This window comes from Centroberyx affinis, unplaced genomic scaffold (genome assembly GCF_046629955.1).
Source record: "Centroberyx affinis isolate AG114_WGS23_722 - 3 ecotype Tasmania unplaced genomic scaffold, CSIRO-AGI_Caff_v1 ptg001128l_1, whole genome shotgun sequence".
In the NCBI taxonomy this organism is placed as follows: Eukaryota; Metazoa; Chordata; class Actinopteri; order Beryciformes; family Berycidae; genus Centroberyx; species Centroberyx affinis.
Genome location: NW_027279667.1, coordinates 1 through 17,097, shown reverse-complemented (window position 1 = coordinate 17,097; position 17,097 = coordinate 1). Strand labels below are relative to the sequence as shown.

The following is a 17,097-nucleotide window of genomic DNA, read 5'->3' as shown; positions in this document are numbered from 1 at the left end:
GACCCTCCGAGGTGACATCAGGATCACTTCATAGATGATGAGAGTTAGCCTACCTGTATGAATCCCTGGGCGGCCAGCTCCTGGTGCAGGCGGTTGAGGGCCAGTTTCCCAGCGATGATGCCCGTCTGGCTGCCGACCTCCCCGGTGGAGGTGGGGGGCGCCGCGGGGTTCCACTTGGGGTACAGACGCTCCTCCTTTACCACAGAGATCTACAAACACACACATGCCAAACACAGAAAGTCAGAAAGTGTATTAAATCGGTCATAATGTGTGAATGTGTAGATCTAACTTTATGTGTATTTCCATTTGATGCTACTTTATACTTCCACTCCACTACATTTCAGAGGGAAATATTGTACTTTCTACTCCACTACATTTATTTGACAGCTTTAGTTACTTTTCAGATGGAGATTTGACACAATGGATAATATAACAAGCTTTTAAAATACAACACATTGTTAAAGATGAAACCAGTGGTTTGCAACCTTTTTGGCTTTTGACGTCTTACAAAAAGCAGTGTGTAGTCGGGTCACATTTCAGATGTCTATGAGTTGTTAACAGCTCCACCAAATAGTGATTTTTCCCTCTAAACCTCACATGGTTTCATTTCAATAAATGTTCAAATCATCCAATATTTCAGCAAAAAAGAATAGAGAAAAAGTCCAAAAAACTGAAAACAGATTTGTATATCAGAACTTTGTTTTTTCTTCTTTCCTCTCCCATTAATCATCTCACGACCCCTCAGATTGATCTGATGACCCTTTGGAGGGGCCCGACCCCTAGGTTGGGAACCATTGGACTAAACTAGCTAACTGTATATAAAGTAGTTCAAACTAGCTCCACCTCCAGCAGCTACAACAGTAACATGCTGCTTACACACTGATGCTTCAGTATTAATAATCTAATGATGTCATATATAATAAAATATCAGTCAGAGGGACCAAACCACTACTTTTACTTTAATACTTTAACTACATTTTGCTGCTAATACTTATGTACTTTTACTTAAGTAGGATTTTTCATGCAGGACTTTTTACTTGTAATGGAGTATTTTTACATTGCTGTATTGGTACTTTTACTTAGGTAAAGGATCAGAGTACTTCTTCCACCACTGTGTGTGTGTGTGTGTGTGTGTGTGTGTGTATGTAACCTGATGTGGCACTAATTCGTCGTATCCTCTGGTGGAGCCAGTAGCACAGCAGGCCATAGAGACGATAGCAGAGCTGGGCAGGGAGTCCAACGCTGAGCGCAGCTGCAATACAGAGAGCGGCACACAGGCAGCTAGTTAGCCACCTATAGCATCTGGATGGTTTAGCCCAACACCATCACACACATATCACTCTTTCCATCTGATAGTTTTGGCCATTTATTTCATATCCTCCAGAAGTTAAGTTGGGAACACCCTCACTTTTGACATCAGATGGGATAGAAATTAGCATCAGATTGATATCAGTTTGCTGATATATGGCGCTGATATTGTCTTTTTATTAAAACCTCGATATCGGCCAGACAGTGTCATCCCAGTGTAATGGATCACATATTTACTGTAGAAATGAATATTACACTCATCCATGGGAAACCCTTAACCTGAATTGATTCTATTGCAACATTTTGATTTGATTTAATGCAAGTAATTCCAACATAAAACATAACTACAACAACATATATACAACAATATTTGGGTTTCAGTACAGAGTTTTAGTGTCCCATGATGGTCTAAATGTTGTTTCAGAGGCTTTTCCATCCTATATCGATCCCATATCGGTCAAACTCTGACAGAAACCCACCTGGATGGGACACTCGTTGTCGTGGGTGACGTCGAGGAACATGGCGTGGGCGATGGAGGGCATCAGGGGGCGGAGGCTGGGCTGGACCAAGGCCCCTACCGGCTCGCCTCCGTACCGGTAGACCAGTCGGCCCTCTTCGTGGCTGTCGCCGGCTGACATAGCCTCTATGGGGGATATGTCATATCGATATTGTGTATATCTGTTATCACCAATACATGACAGAGATATCATTTATACCATCGACTGATACTTTGGCACAGCGATTGGTACAGTTCAGTCACACAAACAGAACAACAAACAGACATCATAACATTACTCAAGGCAAATATTAGAGATTAAAGCTTTAAAATCAGCCAAGTATTTGTAAGATTGCACAAGCTCTATTTAGAGACCATTTAGTGCATGGATACCAAGCTTAGCAGTATTAGAAGGTGTAGTAAGTATTTTTTTGTTAGATTGTTTAGACATTGAGTGATATCGGTAGAGCATCAAAGGCAGACTGTAATCTAATTACATTTGCCACCAAAACTTACCGGTAACACTTTACAATAAGGGTCAGTAAGTTAAACAGTTAACTAATGTGTCTGGTAATCATTTACTAATGGTGTTCATGTTAACTAAGGTATTAATTTATACATTATTTAATAGTCATTAAATAATAGTCAACTATTAAATAATGTATAAATGAATACCTTAGTTAACATGAACACCATTAGTAAATTACACATTAGTTAACTGTTAAGGGTTAGTTAATGCTTATTAAGCATTAGCTAACCCTTATTAAGCATTAGCTAACGCTAACCTTATTAAGCATTAGCTAACCCTTATTAAGCATTAGCTAACCCTTATTGAGCATTAACTAACCCTTATTAAGCATTAGCTAACGCTAACCTTATTAAGCATTAGCTAACCCTTATTAAGCATTAGCTAACCCTTATTAAGCATTAGCTAACGCTAACCTTATTAAGCATTAGCTAACCCTTATTAAGCATTAGCTAACCCTTATTGAGCATTAACTAACCTTATTAAGGATTAGCTAACCCTTATTAAGCATTAACTAACCCTTAACTTAGTGACCCTTATTGTAAAGTGTTACCAACTTACCACTTATCTCCACAAAATTTCTGACTGATGACTGACAAGATATTATTACTCGGTCAATGTGAAAAATGATTAGATGTAGGTCACCAAACTATCAGTTCAGAGGGAACACTGATCTTGAATATTCCTCTGATGTGATTTACATTTTTTTTAGATATGACTTCCAAATGGGGGTCTAATGTGGACTAAATTAGGCGTCCTTGATATGAAAAAGGTTGAGAATCACTGCTCTATGCCATACATGAATATATATGAATGCATATATGTGTGCGTCTGTATTTGAATGTATACCTCGGATTAGAGATGTAATCCCTAGTTTAGTAACGAAGACGTTATCCAGATCCTCGCTGCCGGTGAACAGTTCAGCCGCCACATACAGGTTAGGACACACGGCCCGGGCCACGTCCAGCATGAACTGACCAGCAACACACCAAGACCAGCGGGACAGCGGGGGGGAGGGGATGAAGTAAACGGAAAAAAAAAAAGCAGATCGGAGAGAGGGAGAAGGAGTAGGAGGAGGTCGGGGAGGAGAAAGAGGACGAGGAGGAGGAGGAGTTCATGTGAAGGGGGGAAAAGCAGGAGATCAGTGGTTAACAGCCCTCAAAGTCACCACAACATGCAGTCACACACACACACACACACACACACACACAAAGTAATAGACAGAGAGAAAGAGATAGGGGATGTTTGGGTATGGAGAGGCAGAGAGAGACAAAAAAAAAAACAGAAAGACAATGTTAGCTCATGCGTGTTTGTGTACCTCGTATCAGGCTGGTAATTCCCAGGCGGTTAACAAACACATTGTCAAGGAGCTCGCTGCCTGTGAACAGCTCGGCTATCACATACAGATTGGGTCTGACCGCTCTGGCTGCGTCTAGCATGGCCTGGACAGCCAACGCATGGCCATCGCCATCACATGGAGACAGGGAGAGAGAAAGGAAGGGTTACATATTGGGCCGATAATGAAATATTGCTATTCGATGTCGCCCACTTGCGATTCGATGTAGGTTCCTACCTGACCACAGCTACATAGTCTGTAAAATCTGCGATGAATTTGTATTTTTTTTGCCCATTTTATTTACATATTTAGTTGTTAATTTTCTTCATTTAAAGCTACAATATGCTACTTTTTGACATTAAAACAAGCAAATAGTAAACATGTTGTCCCCCACCAGTGATGTAGTTCCGCCCTTGGGTCAGTCAGTGATTTCTGAGTGAACTTGAAATATGAGTGAAATTGTATAAGCGTTTTCATATGGGACAATGAAAGAACAGATTGACCATATATTTGTGTTGCCTACTCTCCTCAGAATCAGGCTTACAAGTTATATCTTGAAATGTAGTAACTGTAATTTTACTCAATACAGTACAAAATATAAGAACTACAATACACAATAAATACAAGCTGTACATTACACAATGTACACTACAATACAATTTATAATACAATATACAATATAACATACAACACCAGGAGCGTGAGTGTTATGAATAATATAAATGCTAAATGATAAGTGATATATGGTATTGCACAGTAGGTAAGTGGTAATATGATATAAGTAGTCAACACTGACGGCACAGTGGTAGTGCAGTGATGATGCAATAACAGTACAACAGTCCAACAACTGTACAATAACTACAGTGTCTTGTGGTTAGAGGTTTGCCCAAAAATTCTCCATTGACTCTCACTTCAACACATCAACCCAGTCTGATGTCTCCAAGTGTGTAGCGTGTGTAGACTATTATGTTACCTATGATAACTTTAACTGTATTGCTTTACCACTGAGTCCCCATTCATTGTCCCCCACATTGTATGATAACTTTAACTGTATGACCTGCTTTACCACTGAGTCCCCATTCATTGTCCCCCGTATTGTATGATAACTTTAACTGTATGACCTGCTTTACCACTGAGTCCCCATTCATTGTCAATGCCGCCCCCTAGCGGCACAAAGTCAACGTTACAGTGTGAAAACGAATGAATGAACTAACGGACGAAGACCGATCCATAGTCCCCCCTTTGGAGGGGGACAATGAGATCCGTGAAGCGCAGAAGATCCATTCATGCTACATCGTGAGGTAAAGTTAGCTTGCTAAAGTTACCAATAGATGAACAAGGGACATCTTCACAGAGGAACTTGAGCATACGCGCAAACAAAAGTGAAAACATGGTGACAGTCATGACACTTACGATGTATACCTTACCAAATGTGCCTTGGTAATTACTAGGGATGGGACGATACATCGAAATTCAATATATCGCGATACTAAAATGTGATGCGTATCGTGGGGCAGAAAAATGAATCGTGATATTATCGACATTTTATTCTGCTGTAGTAATCACAAATGAGACAGCTTGGCCATCAGTTTCACAAGCTCTCCATCCAATTTATATTATTTACACTTTGTAATGACATTTTTATATTGTTGTTTACATTCTAGCAAGGCAATACCATCGCTAAAAAGATTTGTAGCTCAGAAATAAATAAGTCTGCACAGTCAGACTTTCTTGACTGTGAAACTTTTATTTATGACATCGTATTTTGGTTGTAACGAATCCTGAACCCCATATCGCGTATTGAAAAGTAGCGTGAGATACAAGGTTATTATCGTTAACGAAAACTAACGAAATAACGAAAACTAGGTGTGAAAAAACATTTTTGTTAACTGAAATAAAAATAAAAACGCGGCTTTCCTAAAAAACGATAACTAACTGAAACTGTATTGTGTGTTTACAAAACTAACTAAACAAAGAAAATGTCTTTAGTTTTCGTCTTTATCAATTTATTTCATACATAACCCTAGTATTTTGGATGGATATGAAATCCATCTTCCAATTTTTTTTTTTTCAATTTTTTTTTGACCTTTTTGAATCTCGCCCCTGACAAATACCCCATATTACAAAAAAAGGCTAAAACTAACCCTGAAACTAATAAAAACTAAACTAAAACTAAGCATTTTCAAAAAATAAAAACTAAACTAAACTAGCCAACCCGCTTTAAAAACGAATTAAAACTAAACTAAAATTGAAAACAAAAAGTCAAAACGAAATAAAAAATAAAAACTAATGAAAAATGCAAAACTATAATAACCTTGGTGAGATAAGCACATGGTCCCATCCCTAGTACTTACCAGTATATGTATATGTTTACCACTTTCCCACATTACATAAGTATATCTAGTCAACTACATGATAATACCTCAGCGACGTGTAGGGGTGTAGAGTGGCAGTTGTCCAGTCTGACTCCTTGGAAATACTTGGCTGTGATCTCGGTGTATTTCTGCATGTGGGCCCACAGGTAGGGGCAGTCCTCAGGCCCGTTGCCATAGCGAAGTTTGACGCTGTCGCCCCAGCAGATCAGCTCCCGACGCACGTACACATTGGAGCCTATAGGGGGGGGAAGATACACATCGGTATAGTGGCGTCAATTCATACTTCAGTTCAGTAAAGTCAGCATGGAAAAAGAAACTGGTGGCGGCTGTAATCTGATTAATACGAGAATATAAAATGAGACTTTAATGAAACCCCAAGGGGAAATTGGGTCATTGTAGCAGCAAATAGAAACTGGATACATCAAAGAAAAATAGAATTTTTTTTCTTTGATAGAAAATTTACCAACCAACAATTACAATGGGGCTGGGCGATATGGTTGAAATCAATATCACGATAATCATAAGGATTTTTCTTGATATCAGTATATATCACAATATGGTTCATGTATGCAAAATCACGTTAAATAATCAAATGAATGTTCATCTCATTGAACCGAATGGTAATGTTAGGTGTGATGTCAAACAAAACAGAAATATTCAAATAATATTCCTACCATACCTCATTTTATGAGAGTTTTTAAGTAAAATTTGCTTGTCATTATCAATTTAGACAGCAGAAATGTGTGTCACGATATTAAAATATCTTCATATCATCACGATATGATTCCACTGAAAGACGATAAACGATAATATTGAATTATCACCCAGCCCTAAATCACAACACTAGCATGTGTTAAATAGAAATGTATGAATAAAATGTATGAAAAAAAATAAATTAAAGCATTGTGAGGGTGTGCAAAATAATACTGAGACAAAGAAAAAATTAATGAAAATACATTAAAAAAAATTAAAGGTATGCAGCGTGAAATAAGTGAAAAATTTGAGAAACGTCAAGATATATGCAAAATATAAAAAAAAAAAGATATATGCAAAATACAACAAATGAGAAAGAATATGCTTTTTTACGGTATGCAGCGTGAAATAAGTGAAAAATTTGTGAAACGTGAAGATATATGCAAAATATATAAAAATTTAAATTAAAAAATTAAAAAAAGATATATGCAAAATATAACAAATGAGAAAGAATATGCTTTTTTACGGTAACTACAGGATTACAGTCAATTATTCTCAATTATTTTTAATCAGATTAATGTAATCCGGTTACATTAATCCCATCATATGTTAATCCCCTGCCTGAATTATGTTTATCCATTTCTGTCTATTCATTCCTCCGTCTTTACTGTTATTTGTCTGTTTTGTTTGTTTACCCGGCTCGGCGAAGTTGCGCAGCGGGTCGTCGCCCATCACCCAGCCGTTGTGGGCCAGGAAGTGACACATCTTATCCGGCTGGTCCAACAGCAGCATCTCCTGCTCCAGAGTCATCTCCTGGTACGGGAAGGTGAAATACCTGAGACAGACGGATGGAAAACAAAAAAGGACACAGACGATAAGGAGTTCAACAAAAAAAAAAATCAGATTTTTCCCTCCTCCTACTATCAGTCCCTCCCTCCATTAGTCTTATTTGGGTGTTTAGTTCAGTGGTTCTCAACGTGGAGTCCGGGGTAGGGCTGGGCGATATGGGTGAAATCAATATCATGATAATCATCATTTTTCTCGATATCAATATATATCACGATATGGTTCATGTATGCAAAATCACGTTAAATAATCAAATTAATGTTCATCGAATTGGTAATGTTAGGTGTGATGTCAAACAGAAACATTCAAATAATATTCCGACCATACCTCATTTTATGAGTTTTTTATTTTAAGTAAAATTTGCTTGTCATCATCAATTTAGACAGCAGAAATTTGTCGCGATATTAAAATATCTTCATATCATCGTGATATGATTCCACTGAAAGACGATAAACGATAATATTGAATTATCGCCCAGCCCTAGTCCAGGGACCACCAGGGGTCCTTGAGGGGGTTCCAGGGGGTCCCCAGCAAACTGATGAATTGTTAAACTTCAGCATTATTTCATTTACAAGAAGTTAACACAAGTAGAGAATGTAGAAGAATGACTGTTTTGATCATAGTTTCTCTGTTATCTCTCTACCAGCAATACAGATAGTCATGGAATTCTGGACAAAATCATTTCTGACAATAAAAATATTCTCAGATTTGGGTCCGAGACAAAATCTCATCAAATGGGGGTCCATGGCCCTAATGTGGACTAAATTAGGGGTCCTTAATATGAAAAGGGATGAAAAATCCATTACCTGGTAACCAGAGGGTTTTTCCTGCAAACAGGGCCCAGTTTAGGTCCATGGTCGGCCAGACGCTCGTACACTATGTTTCCCACAATGCAGTTGGCAGCCTAGGGGACAAAAGAAGAACGAACAATCCAAACAATCCACTCCAGTACCATAATCCCATTTGCTCTTGGTGTATAACACATTACCCACAGTGCAGTTCTGTATGCTACTAATCTCTATTCAACTTGTTCATATAAATAACATGACCAATCCTCCTCCTTGGTGCTACATTACCCATAATCCTACCTGTTCCTGATGCTGGTGCACGATGTGGTACTGCTCTCCGTTCAGCTCGTTCACCCTCTGCCTCAGCCAACCACAGCACTCCTCTATGTGCTGGGGGGAGGAGCTAAGGACAGAGATGACATACAAGACGCGTTTACACTGTACTCGTGTCAAATAGGAATAATAACAGAAACGACTTGCCAGGTCAGAGTAACCACTTTTGAAATTTGTTTTCTTCTTTAAGCTTGTGATAATTATTTTCAGATTTTTCCAATGACAGTTAATGTCTTTTTCGTATTCTAATTTATGTTTCATAACTAACACTCAGCGGTGGAAAGTAACTAAGTACATTTACTCAAGTACTGTACTTAAGTACAGTTTTGAGATACTTGTACTTTACTTGAGTATTTCCATTTGATGCTACTTTATACTTCCACTCCACTACATTTCAGAGGGAAATATTGTACTTTCTACTCCACTACATTTATTTGACAGCTTTAGTTACTTTTCAGATGGAGATTTGACACAACGGATAATATAACAAGCTTTTAAAATACAACACATTGTTAAAGATGAAACCAGTGGTTTCCAACCTTTTTGGCTTTTGACGTCTTACAAAAAGCAGTGTGTAGTCGGGTCACATTTCAGATGTCTATGAGTTGTTAACAGCTCCACCAAATAGTGATTTTTCCCTCTAAACCTCACATGGTTTCATTTCAATAAATGTTCAAATCATCCAATATTTCAGCAAAAATCAAAGATTACAGAAAAAGTCCAAAAACTGAAAACAGATTTGTGTATCAGAACTTTGTTTTTTCTTCTTTCCTCTCCCATTAATCATCTCACGACCCCTCAGATTTATCCGGTGACCCTTTGGAGGGGCCCGACCCCTAGGTTGGGAACCACTGGACTAAACTAGCTAACTGTATATAAAGTAGTTCAAACTAGCTCCACCTCCAGCAGCTACAACAGTAGCATGCTGCTTACACACTGATGCTTCAGTATTAATAATCTAATGATGTCATATATAATAAAATATCAGTCAGAGGGACCAAACCACTACTTTTACTTTAATACTTTAACTACATTCTGCTGCTAATACTTATGTACTTTTACTTAAGTAGGATTTTTCATGCAGGACTTTTACTTGTAAGTTAAGGATCAGAGTACTTCTTCCACCACTACTAACTGCTGTCTGACACGGATTCATACGATTATGCATTGCATTCAGTTGGTTGAAAATCTGTTTCATTCCTTGCACTTCATAGCAGAAACTGGTGCCATGTTTCAAGTAGTTTGTTGATGTTTTCGTATCGGACACATCAGATAAAATCAATAAAATCAACTCAGGAGTTTAGAAAAACAGACTCATTCTCAAATCGGCAGCCATGGATTTGTGAAAGAATACAAAGACCCATACAAACTGTCAATTCATATAAAACTGAGGAGGTTTTAACAGTGACAGTCGTGGTCGGACCTGTGAGGTACGAAGGTCTCCAGAGCGGAGTCCATGTCCACCGTGTTGCCGTAGCGACGGTAACTGGGGTCTTGGATGATCTTCAGGCCCTTCTTCCCTCCGGTCTTATTATGGTCTGGCTTGGTGCCTTCAAAACGCACACAAACAGAGACTCAGGCTATGTTAAGACATCATCTGAACTCTAACCATCTTTTAGCAGGTTTCTGAACTGTTCCAACCATTATAAAGAAAGGCTCTGAATGTTTCTGCACTGAACTACACACCTTTGTTCAGCAGGGTCCTGAACTGCTCCACAGCGCTGTCCACTTTGACCTGGTAGAACTCCCACAGTCTGATCTGAGGATACACATCCTGCCACAGCACACTGCGCACGGCCTGACACACACACACACACAGAGACACAAGGACAGGTAAACATGCAGCAACACACAAAATTATCATTATCATTACATTAGCCCTCATTACCATATCATTCATGGCAAACACACACAGTCTCATGAGGTGAAACCGACTGTTTACTCATAATGATTTCATTGACTGTCTTTCATTTTACTTCAATTAGTCTGAAAATCATACACACTAGTCATGTAACATATACTCTACAATGTAAAGCAGGGGATCTGAGACAATATGATTTTGAATGTAGAAGGCCTGAATGCCGATGGCGAATAATACTGTATATTCCAAGTCAGATGCAGAGTCTTCATTGAATCCAGTTAAGGTGAGCATTGATAAAATGAAAAATTTTCTACCATAGTAAAATGCAATTTGTCTACTGATGAAATGGATTTGCATAATAATGAGGTAAATATTGGTCGTTTGGACACACAGTGCAATCGTTTGGCTTCAGAACACTTGCTCTTTGGAGTCATTTTATGGTCATTTTTTTGCCCTTTTTGGAACTCTAAAGCAGTGATTCTCAACCTTTTTCATATCAAGGACCGCTAATTTAGTCCACATTAGGGCCATGGACCCCCACTTTAGTGAGATTTTGTCTCTTGAACCCAAATCTGAGAACATTTTTTATTGTTAGATATGATTTTGTCCAGAATTCTATGACTATCTGTATTGTAGGTAGAGAGATAACAGTCAAACTATGATCAAAACAGTCATTCTTCTACATTCTCTAATTGTGTTCACTTCTTGTAACTGAAATAATGGTGAAGTTTAACAATTCATCAATTTTCCAGGGACCCCCTGGAACCCCCTCAAGGACCCCTGGTGGTCCCCGGACCCCACGTTGAGAAACACTGCTCTAAAGAACCAGTTCCCAGCCACTTCAGTTGTTTTGGAGAAGGCTGACATGGAGCTGTGCTAGCTAAATCGCTGTGTGTTACGCGGACATACAAACTTCACCTGTGTTTCAACTGGCATGAGGGCGAGTGGATGATGACAGAATTTTCATTTTTGGGTGAACTATTCCTTTAACTGTGTGTGAACTCACATTCAGATGGGCTTCACCGGTAATATCAGCAGGAAGTCCTTTGGCGGCGTAGCGTCCGTCTGCCATCCTGGTGGTTAAATGCCAGATAGCTCTGTCTAAGACCCAGGCTGGACGCAGGTGGGGAGAGTTCACCAGGTTATAACCACACTCCGGATGCTCCTTTATCCATACACTGTTAGCCGCTACATAGACAGATGGATAGAGAGAGAGATGGATAGATAGATGGATGGAGAGAGAGAGAGAGAGAGAGAGAGTTTTCTTCAAAGCTAGGACAAATCACATTATACTCTGTCTCTCAGGGGCAATTCTCAAAAAATGTTATTAAAATGGCAAATTTGAATAAGATTTCATCTCCACACTCCATTTGCATCAAGAATGCACCATTTGGATTATACAGTTTCTGATGACTTTTGGTGCATTGTCACAGTTTAAAAAGTACCGTGGGCATGTTTTTGTGCACTTTGTGAACAAAAATTGTCAAAAAATAACTTGTATCATCAACTTTTATGTGAAATAAGTCTCATACTGCAAGTTCAATGAGCGAATCATAAGCTACATTGGGGTGTCCATCAAAAACATAAGCGCATCATTTAATGTATGCAATAAAAACAATAAAAACAACAGAATAAGAATTATTAGGTAACACTTTACAATAAGGGTACATTAATTGAGGGTTAGTTATACTTATTATTAGTTAATGCTATTAGTTAATGCTTAATAAGCATTAACTAACCCTTAATTAACAGTTATACCAGTTGTCTGGTAATAATTTACTAATGGTGTTCATGTTAACTAAGGTATTAATTTATACATTTATAAAAGATGACTATTAAATAATGTATAAATTAATACCTTAGTTAACATGAACACCATTAGTAAATGATTACCAGACACTAGTTATCTGTTAATTAAGGGTTAGTTAATGCTTATTAAGCATTAACAATAAATAACAATAAAAGCAATAAAAACAACAGAATAAGAATTATTAGGCAACACTTTACAATAAGGGTACATTAATTTAATAAAAGGGTTAGTTATACTTATTATTAGTTAATGCTATTATTATTAGTTAATGCTATTAGTTAATGCTATCAGTGCTATTATAATGCTATTAGTGCTTATTAAGCATTAACTAACCCTTAATTAATGTACCCTTATTGTAAAGTGTTACCAATTATTTTTTTATACTTTCCTTGTCACCAAATTTTGATAAAGATGTGTGCTAATTGAAACATGTTTTGGACTTTTAATTTTATCCTCTCGTCTTTATGTTTTCCTCTTGTTGTAAAGCGCTTTGTAAACTCTGTGTTTTAAAAAGTCGCTATATAAATAAAGTTTTAATGACTGTAAAATTTAGACTTGTTAAGGACCCACAGACACCCTTGACAGTCAGCGAGAGAGTCAGTCAGCCAGAAAAATCAGTAAGTCACCCGGTCAGTCTGTTATTAACCTTTAGATCGGGTTCATTTGACCATTTGACCTTTTCTGGGAAAAGGAGGGAGGGATGGGGGGAAGACTAGAAGGGAAAACTAGGAGTAGACAGTATTTAAACCAGGAGCTTTAGCCTGGTATCCTTTCATTTTAGAACCTTTGGACCTTTTGTATTATATCAATTTTATGGTACTGGTATTCATTTTGTAATGTCTTTCTTGGCGCTTATACCTCTAACGTGCTCTCCTCGATTAATGTTAATAGATGAATCTTCCTGGGTCACAGGGTTTTATCTGAATCTATTGCTTTGGTGCTGTGGTTCTGACAAAGTAAAATGTTTGGCACATATTCTGAGCATGTGTTGTACTTCTGTCCTTCAGCGATGTCACTTTTCCTCTCGTTCCTGTTCCTCCTGCTCTATGGCTTGCTGCCAGGGTGGCTGGACTGGACTGGACTCTCTATTCATCGAGGCCAGTCTCTGGTTTAGCAGGCTGCTCACACACTACATACTTCGCAGTGTGTGTGTGTGTGTGTGTGAGAGAGAGAGAGAGAGAGAGAGAGAGAAAGGGAGAGAGGTGGTATAATGTGCTTTGCCAGTTCTCTGAAGTCCAGCACAGTCTGTCACCCAGACTTGTACTCTACACTGCAAAAACATCTTAAGCTCATTTTAACAAGTCATTTCATCTTGAAGTGAAAAGTCTTAAAATCTTACTTTACTTAAAATGTGAAAAAAAACTGCAATTTTTTTCAACAATTTTCTTGAATTCAAGTGACATTATCTTGATACTAGTAGAGTAATCTGCCTTATTTCAAGATAAAGTTAAATGGCCCCAATGGCAGATGTTTTCTCTTGTTTAAAAGGGACGGTCAACCAAGTTAAAAATGTTCTTATTTAGTCTCAAGCTTGAGTCCTATGTTCATCATCCACCAAGATCCGAGCATTCCTAACATTCAATAACTATATAAAATGGAGCTTTTGCATGTTGCATTTTCTATAGTGATACAGTTCAAGAGAGCTGCTGGGCGTTCTCTCTGCCATTTGGTCGAGCGAGCTTCACTCTACACTGGAGAGAGAGCGGCGTGTTGAGGTTGTGTTCCGATTGGATTTCCCGATCGGAATCTGCAGCAAAACCGCTCGCTCGGCTGCTCGGAAATCAACTGATCGGCTTTTCTCATTCTTTGTAATTTTGTGTCGGTTTTTTACACCCAACAATGACTAAACAACGGTTTAATAAGAAATTGCATATTTTGATTGGCCATCCCTTTTTAAATTTTAAAGGGGCATTCAATAATCAACTTCTTTCGTGACCAGTAAGAATTGTAACAACATTGACAAGTCTCTGGCATAGATTATGGTGGTCTGTAACAAAAAAACAAAAAAAATAAAGCCACATGGTCACAATAGATAGGAGTAAGCTACTAAGCCAGCTAATTAGAGCAGAGAGCCAAAAGAAACATCTAGTGAAATATCACAATACAAAATACCATAATAATAATATTGCATTGTCATTTGCTGTTTTGGCTTGAGAATGAGGCTTTTGTGCTATGGGCAGTAAAAATCTTATTGTCCCTTTAAGACTGAATAGGAGATGAAATGGCTTGTTAAGATGTATATTTTTACAGTGTAATACAGCTACATGTACTAAAAAGTCCTGCAGTCCTTCAGTCTATTAACTAAACATTGGCAACAATGAACATAGCTCTGCTTATAAGACCGATACTGGAAAAAACCTTTGGCTATATACAGCGCATTTGATGCTGTCTCATATGGCATCAATTATCTGGACTTATCAGTTATTGCCTATTATCTTTTTCATACCCCTCTCATTGTTACATACTGCATGTGTTGATATTTTTTTTAGAATTATAATTTTTCACCTTTTTCATAATACACACATTTCACCGTCACACTTTTGCCTCACTAAGTTCTGCTGCTGCTTAGGGCTGAACAATGAATTGAAATTTTATCGAAATCGCAATATGGCCTACTGCAATTTTCAAATCGCAGGAGGCGCAATATTTGTTAAAGGTGAAATGTGTCAAAATAGCATTTTAAAGTAAATATTGTGGTGCTGCAGAGATGTCCTGGCCTACACATCATATTCTACAGACTTAAGAAAACATCTTTGTTTGGTACAGATCCCCGCAAAAATCACACCATAATCATTTTAATACGTTTTTCAATGAAAATGAGAATAATGATGTAAAAATGATCATTCCCTCTAATATCGCGAATCATATCGCAATTGCAATATCAGTCAAAATAATCGCAATTAGATATTTTTTTCAGAATCGTTCAGCCCTACTTCTGCTGATACTGCTGCTATTTTGCACATTCTGTTAATGCTGGAATCGAGACTTTTTTGCAAATGTTTCATTCATACATTTGCACTTTTTCATATTACTATTTGCTGCTCCAATGACCCAATTTCCCCACGAGGATCAATACAGCGTCGTCCAATCTGATCTTGCCCCTTTCAAATAAACCAATGAAAAACACTTTGTATGGAACGAGGCCAATGAACTGTCTGAACGGAAAGGTCGATGGACTAGTGACCCCGCTTTATCACAGTCACCTCTGGTTGCTTACAAGCCTGTTCAGCTCTTTGATCTTAGACCAGGATCACACTGTGGATGATGTAAAATTCAACTACTTTTCAATGACTTTTTGGAACTAACTGAGAATGCTTCCATGACCTAAAAAATGTTCATCCTTCCAGTTTTCTTAATGCTGTTTTTCAGTCTGGTTTCCACTCCAGTTGGGCTAAAAAAAGCATCTAATGGAATGAATGTGTTGAAAAAGTTGGAAAATACATTCTGCTGTATTCCTGTACAGTGACCCATTTGTAAAATTCCCTGATATTCCCTAGAGAATTTAGCAAATTCCCTGACTTTCCCTGTCTTGAATACTAATCCTCAAACCTCCCTGATAGGGCTGAACAATTAATCAAAATTTTATCGAAATCGAAATATGGCCTACTGCAATTTTCAAATGAAATATTGTGGTGCTGCAAAGATGTCCTGGCCTACACATCATATTCTACAGACTTAAGAAAACATCTTTGTTTGGTACAGATCCCTGCAAAAATCACACCATAATCATTTTAATATGTTTTTCAATGAAAATGAGAATAATAATGTAAAAATTATCATTCCCTCTAATATCGCAAATCATATCGCAATTGCAATATCAGTCAAAATAATCGCAATTAGATATTTTTTCAAAATCATTCACCCCTACTCCATGATATTCTAGAAGATCCATGATCAGTGGGAACCCTATAAAGAACATACCACACACACACACACACACACACACACACACACACACACACACACACCTCACCAGTGTGATTATACACCACGTCGGTAATACACAACATGTTCCACTCTTTCTTCATCTTCTCCACCAGGGCCCCCACATCCGTCCAGCTGTAGCTCCGCCCCTGCGGGCTGAACTCGGGGTTAAAGCTCAGCTGGTCAGCCAATGAGTAGCAAGATCTGGATTCTCCGAGGGTCTGAAGCGGCGTGAAGTGGACCATGTTGTAACCTTAGGAGAGGACGACACAGAGACCGGGTTCATGAAACAGACACACACACACACACACACACACACACACATATCCTGGATTTATAATGCAACAGAAAGTCTACATCTAAAATTCCAAAACAAAGCTGTCAAAACCAGACTGACCATAGCTAATCAAAGTCCTGAAACTATAAAGGAGCTTTATGAAAAATGTGTAGTTTCAGTTTTGTACACTAGGAATGGGATGATATATCGAAATTCAATATATCGTGATGCAAAAATGTGATACGTATCGTGGGGCAGAAAAATTAATCGTGATATTAGCTTAATTTTATTCTGCTGTAGTAATCACAAATGATTTCGCAATTTCACAAGTGTCAGAAATATGTGATGTTTTCAACAAGCAAGCAAGTGAGTAAACTTTGATAGATAGATAGATAGATAGATAGATAGATAGATAGATAGATAGATAGATAGATAGATATAGGGCTGGGCGATATGGCCAAAATCAAATATCACAATATTTTTGACCAAATACTTCGATATCGATATTGCGACAATATTGTAGG

At 38.0% G+C, this 17,097-nt stretch overlaps 1 protein-coding gene across 1 annotated transcript; it reads right to left on the bottom strand.

Annotated features, from left to right (window-relative positions):
- Positions 1–53: 53 nt before the first annotated feature.
- LOC139647861 (glycogen debranching enzyme-like) lies at positions 54–16,549 on the bottom strand (the record flags this gene model as incomplete). Its single annotated transcript, XM_071523853.1, has 12 exons — positions 54–209; positions 1,151–1,252; positions 1,788–1,951; positions 3,180–3,303; positions 6,089–6,276; positions 7,430–7,569; positions 8,387–8,484; positions 8,669–8,771; positions 10,125–10,251; positions 10,388–10,499; positions 11,569–11,750; positions 16,346–16,549. Coding segments are annotated over 12 exons (1,700 nt in total), but the record flags the coding sequence as incomplete, so codon positions are not given.
- Between the last annotated feature and the right edge of the window lie 548 nt (positions 16,550–17,097).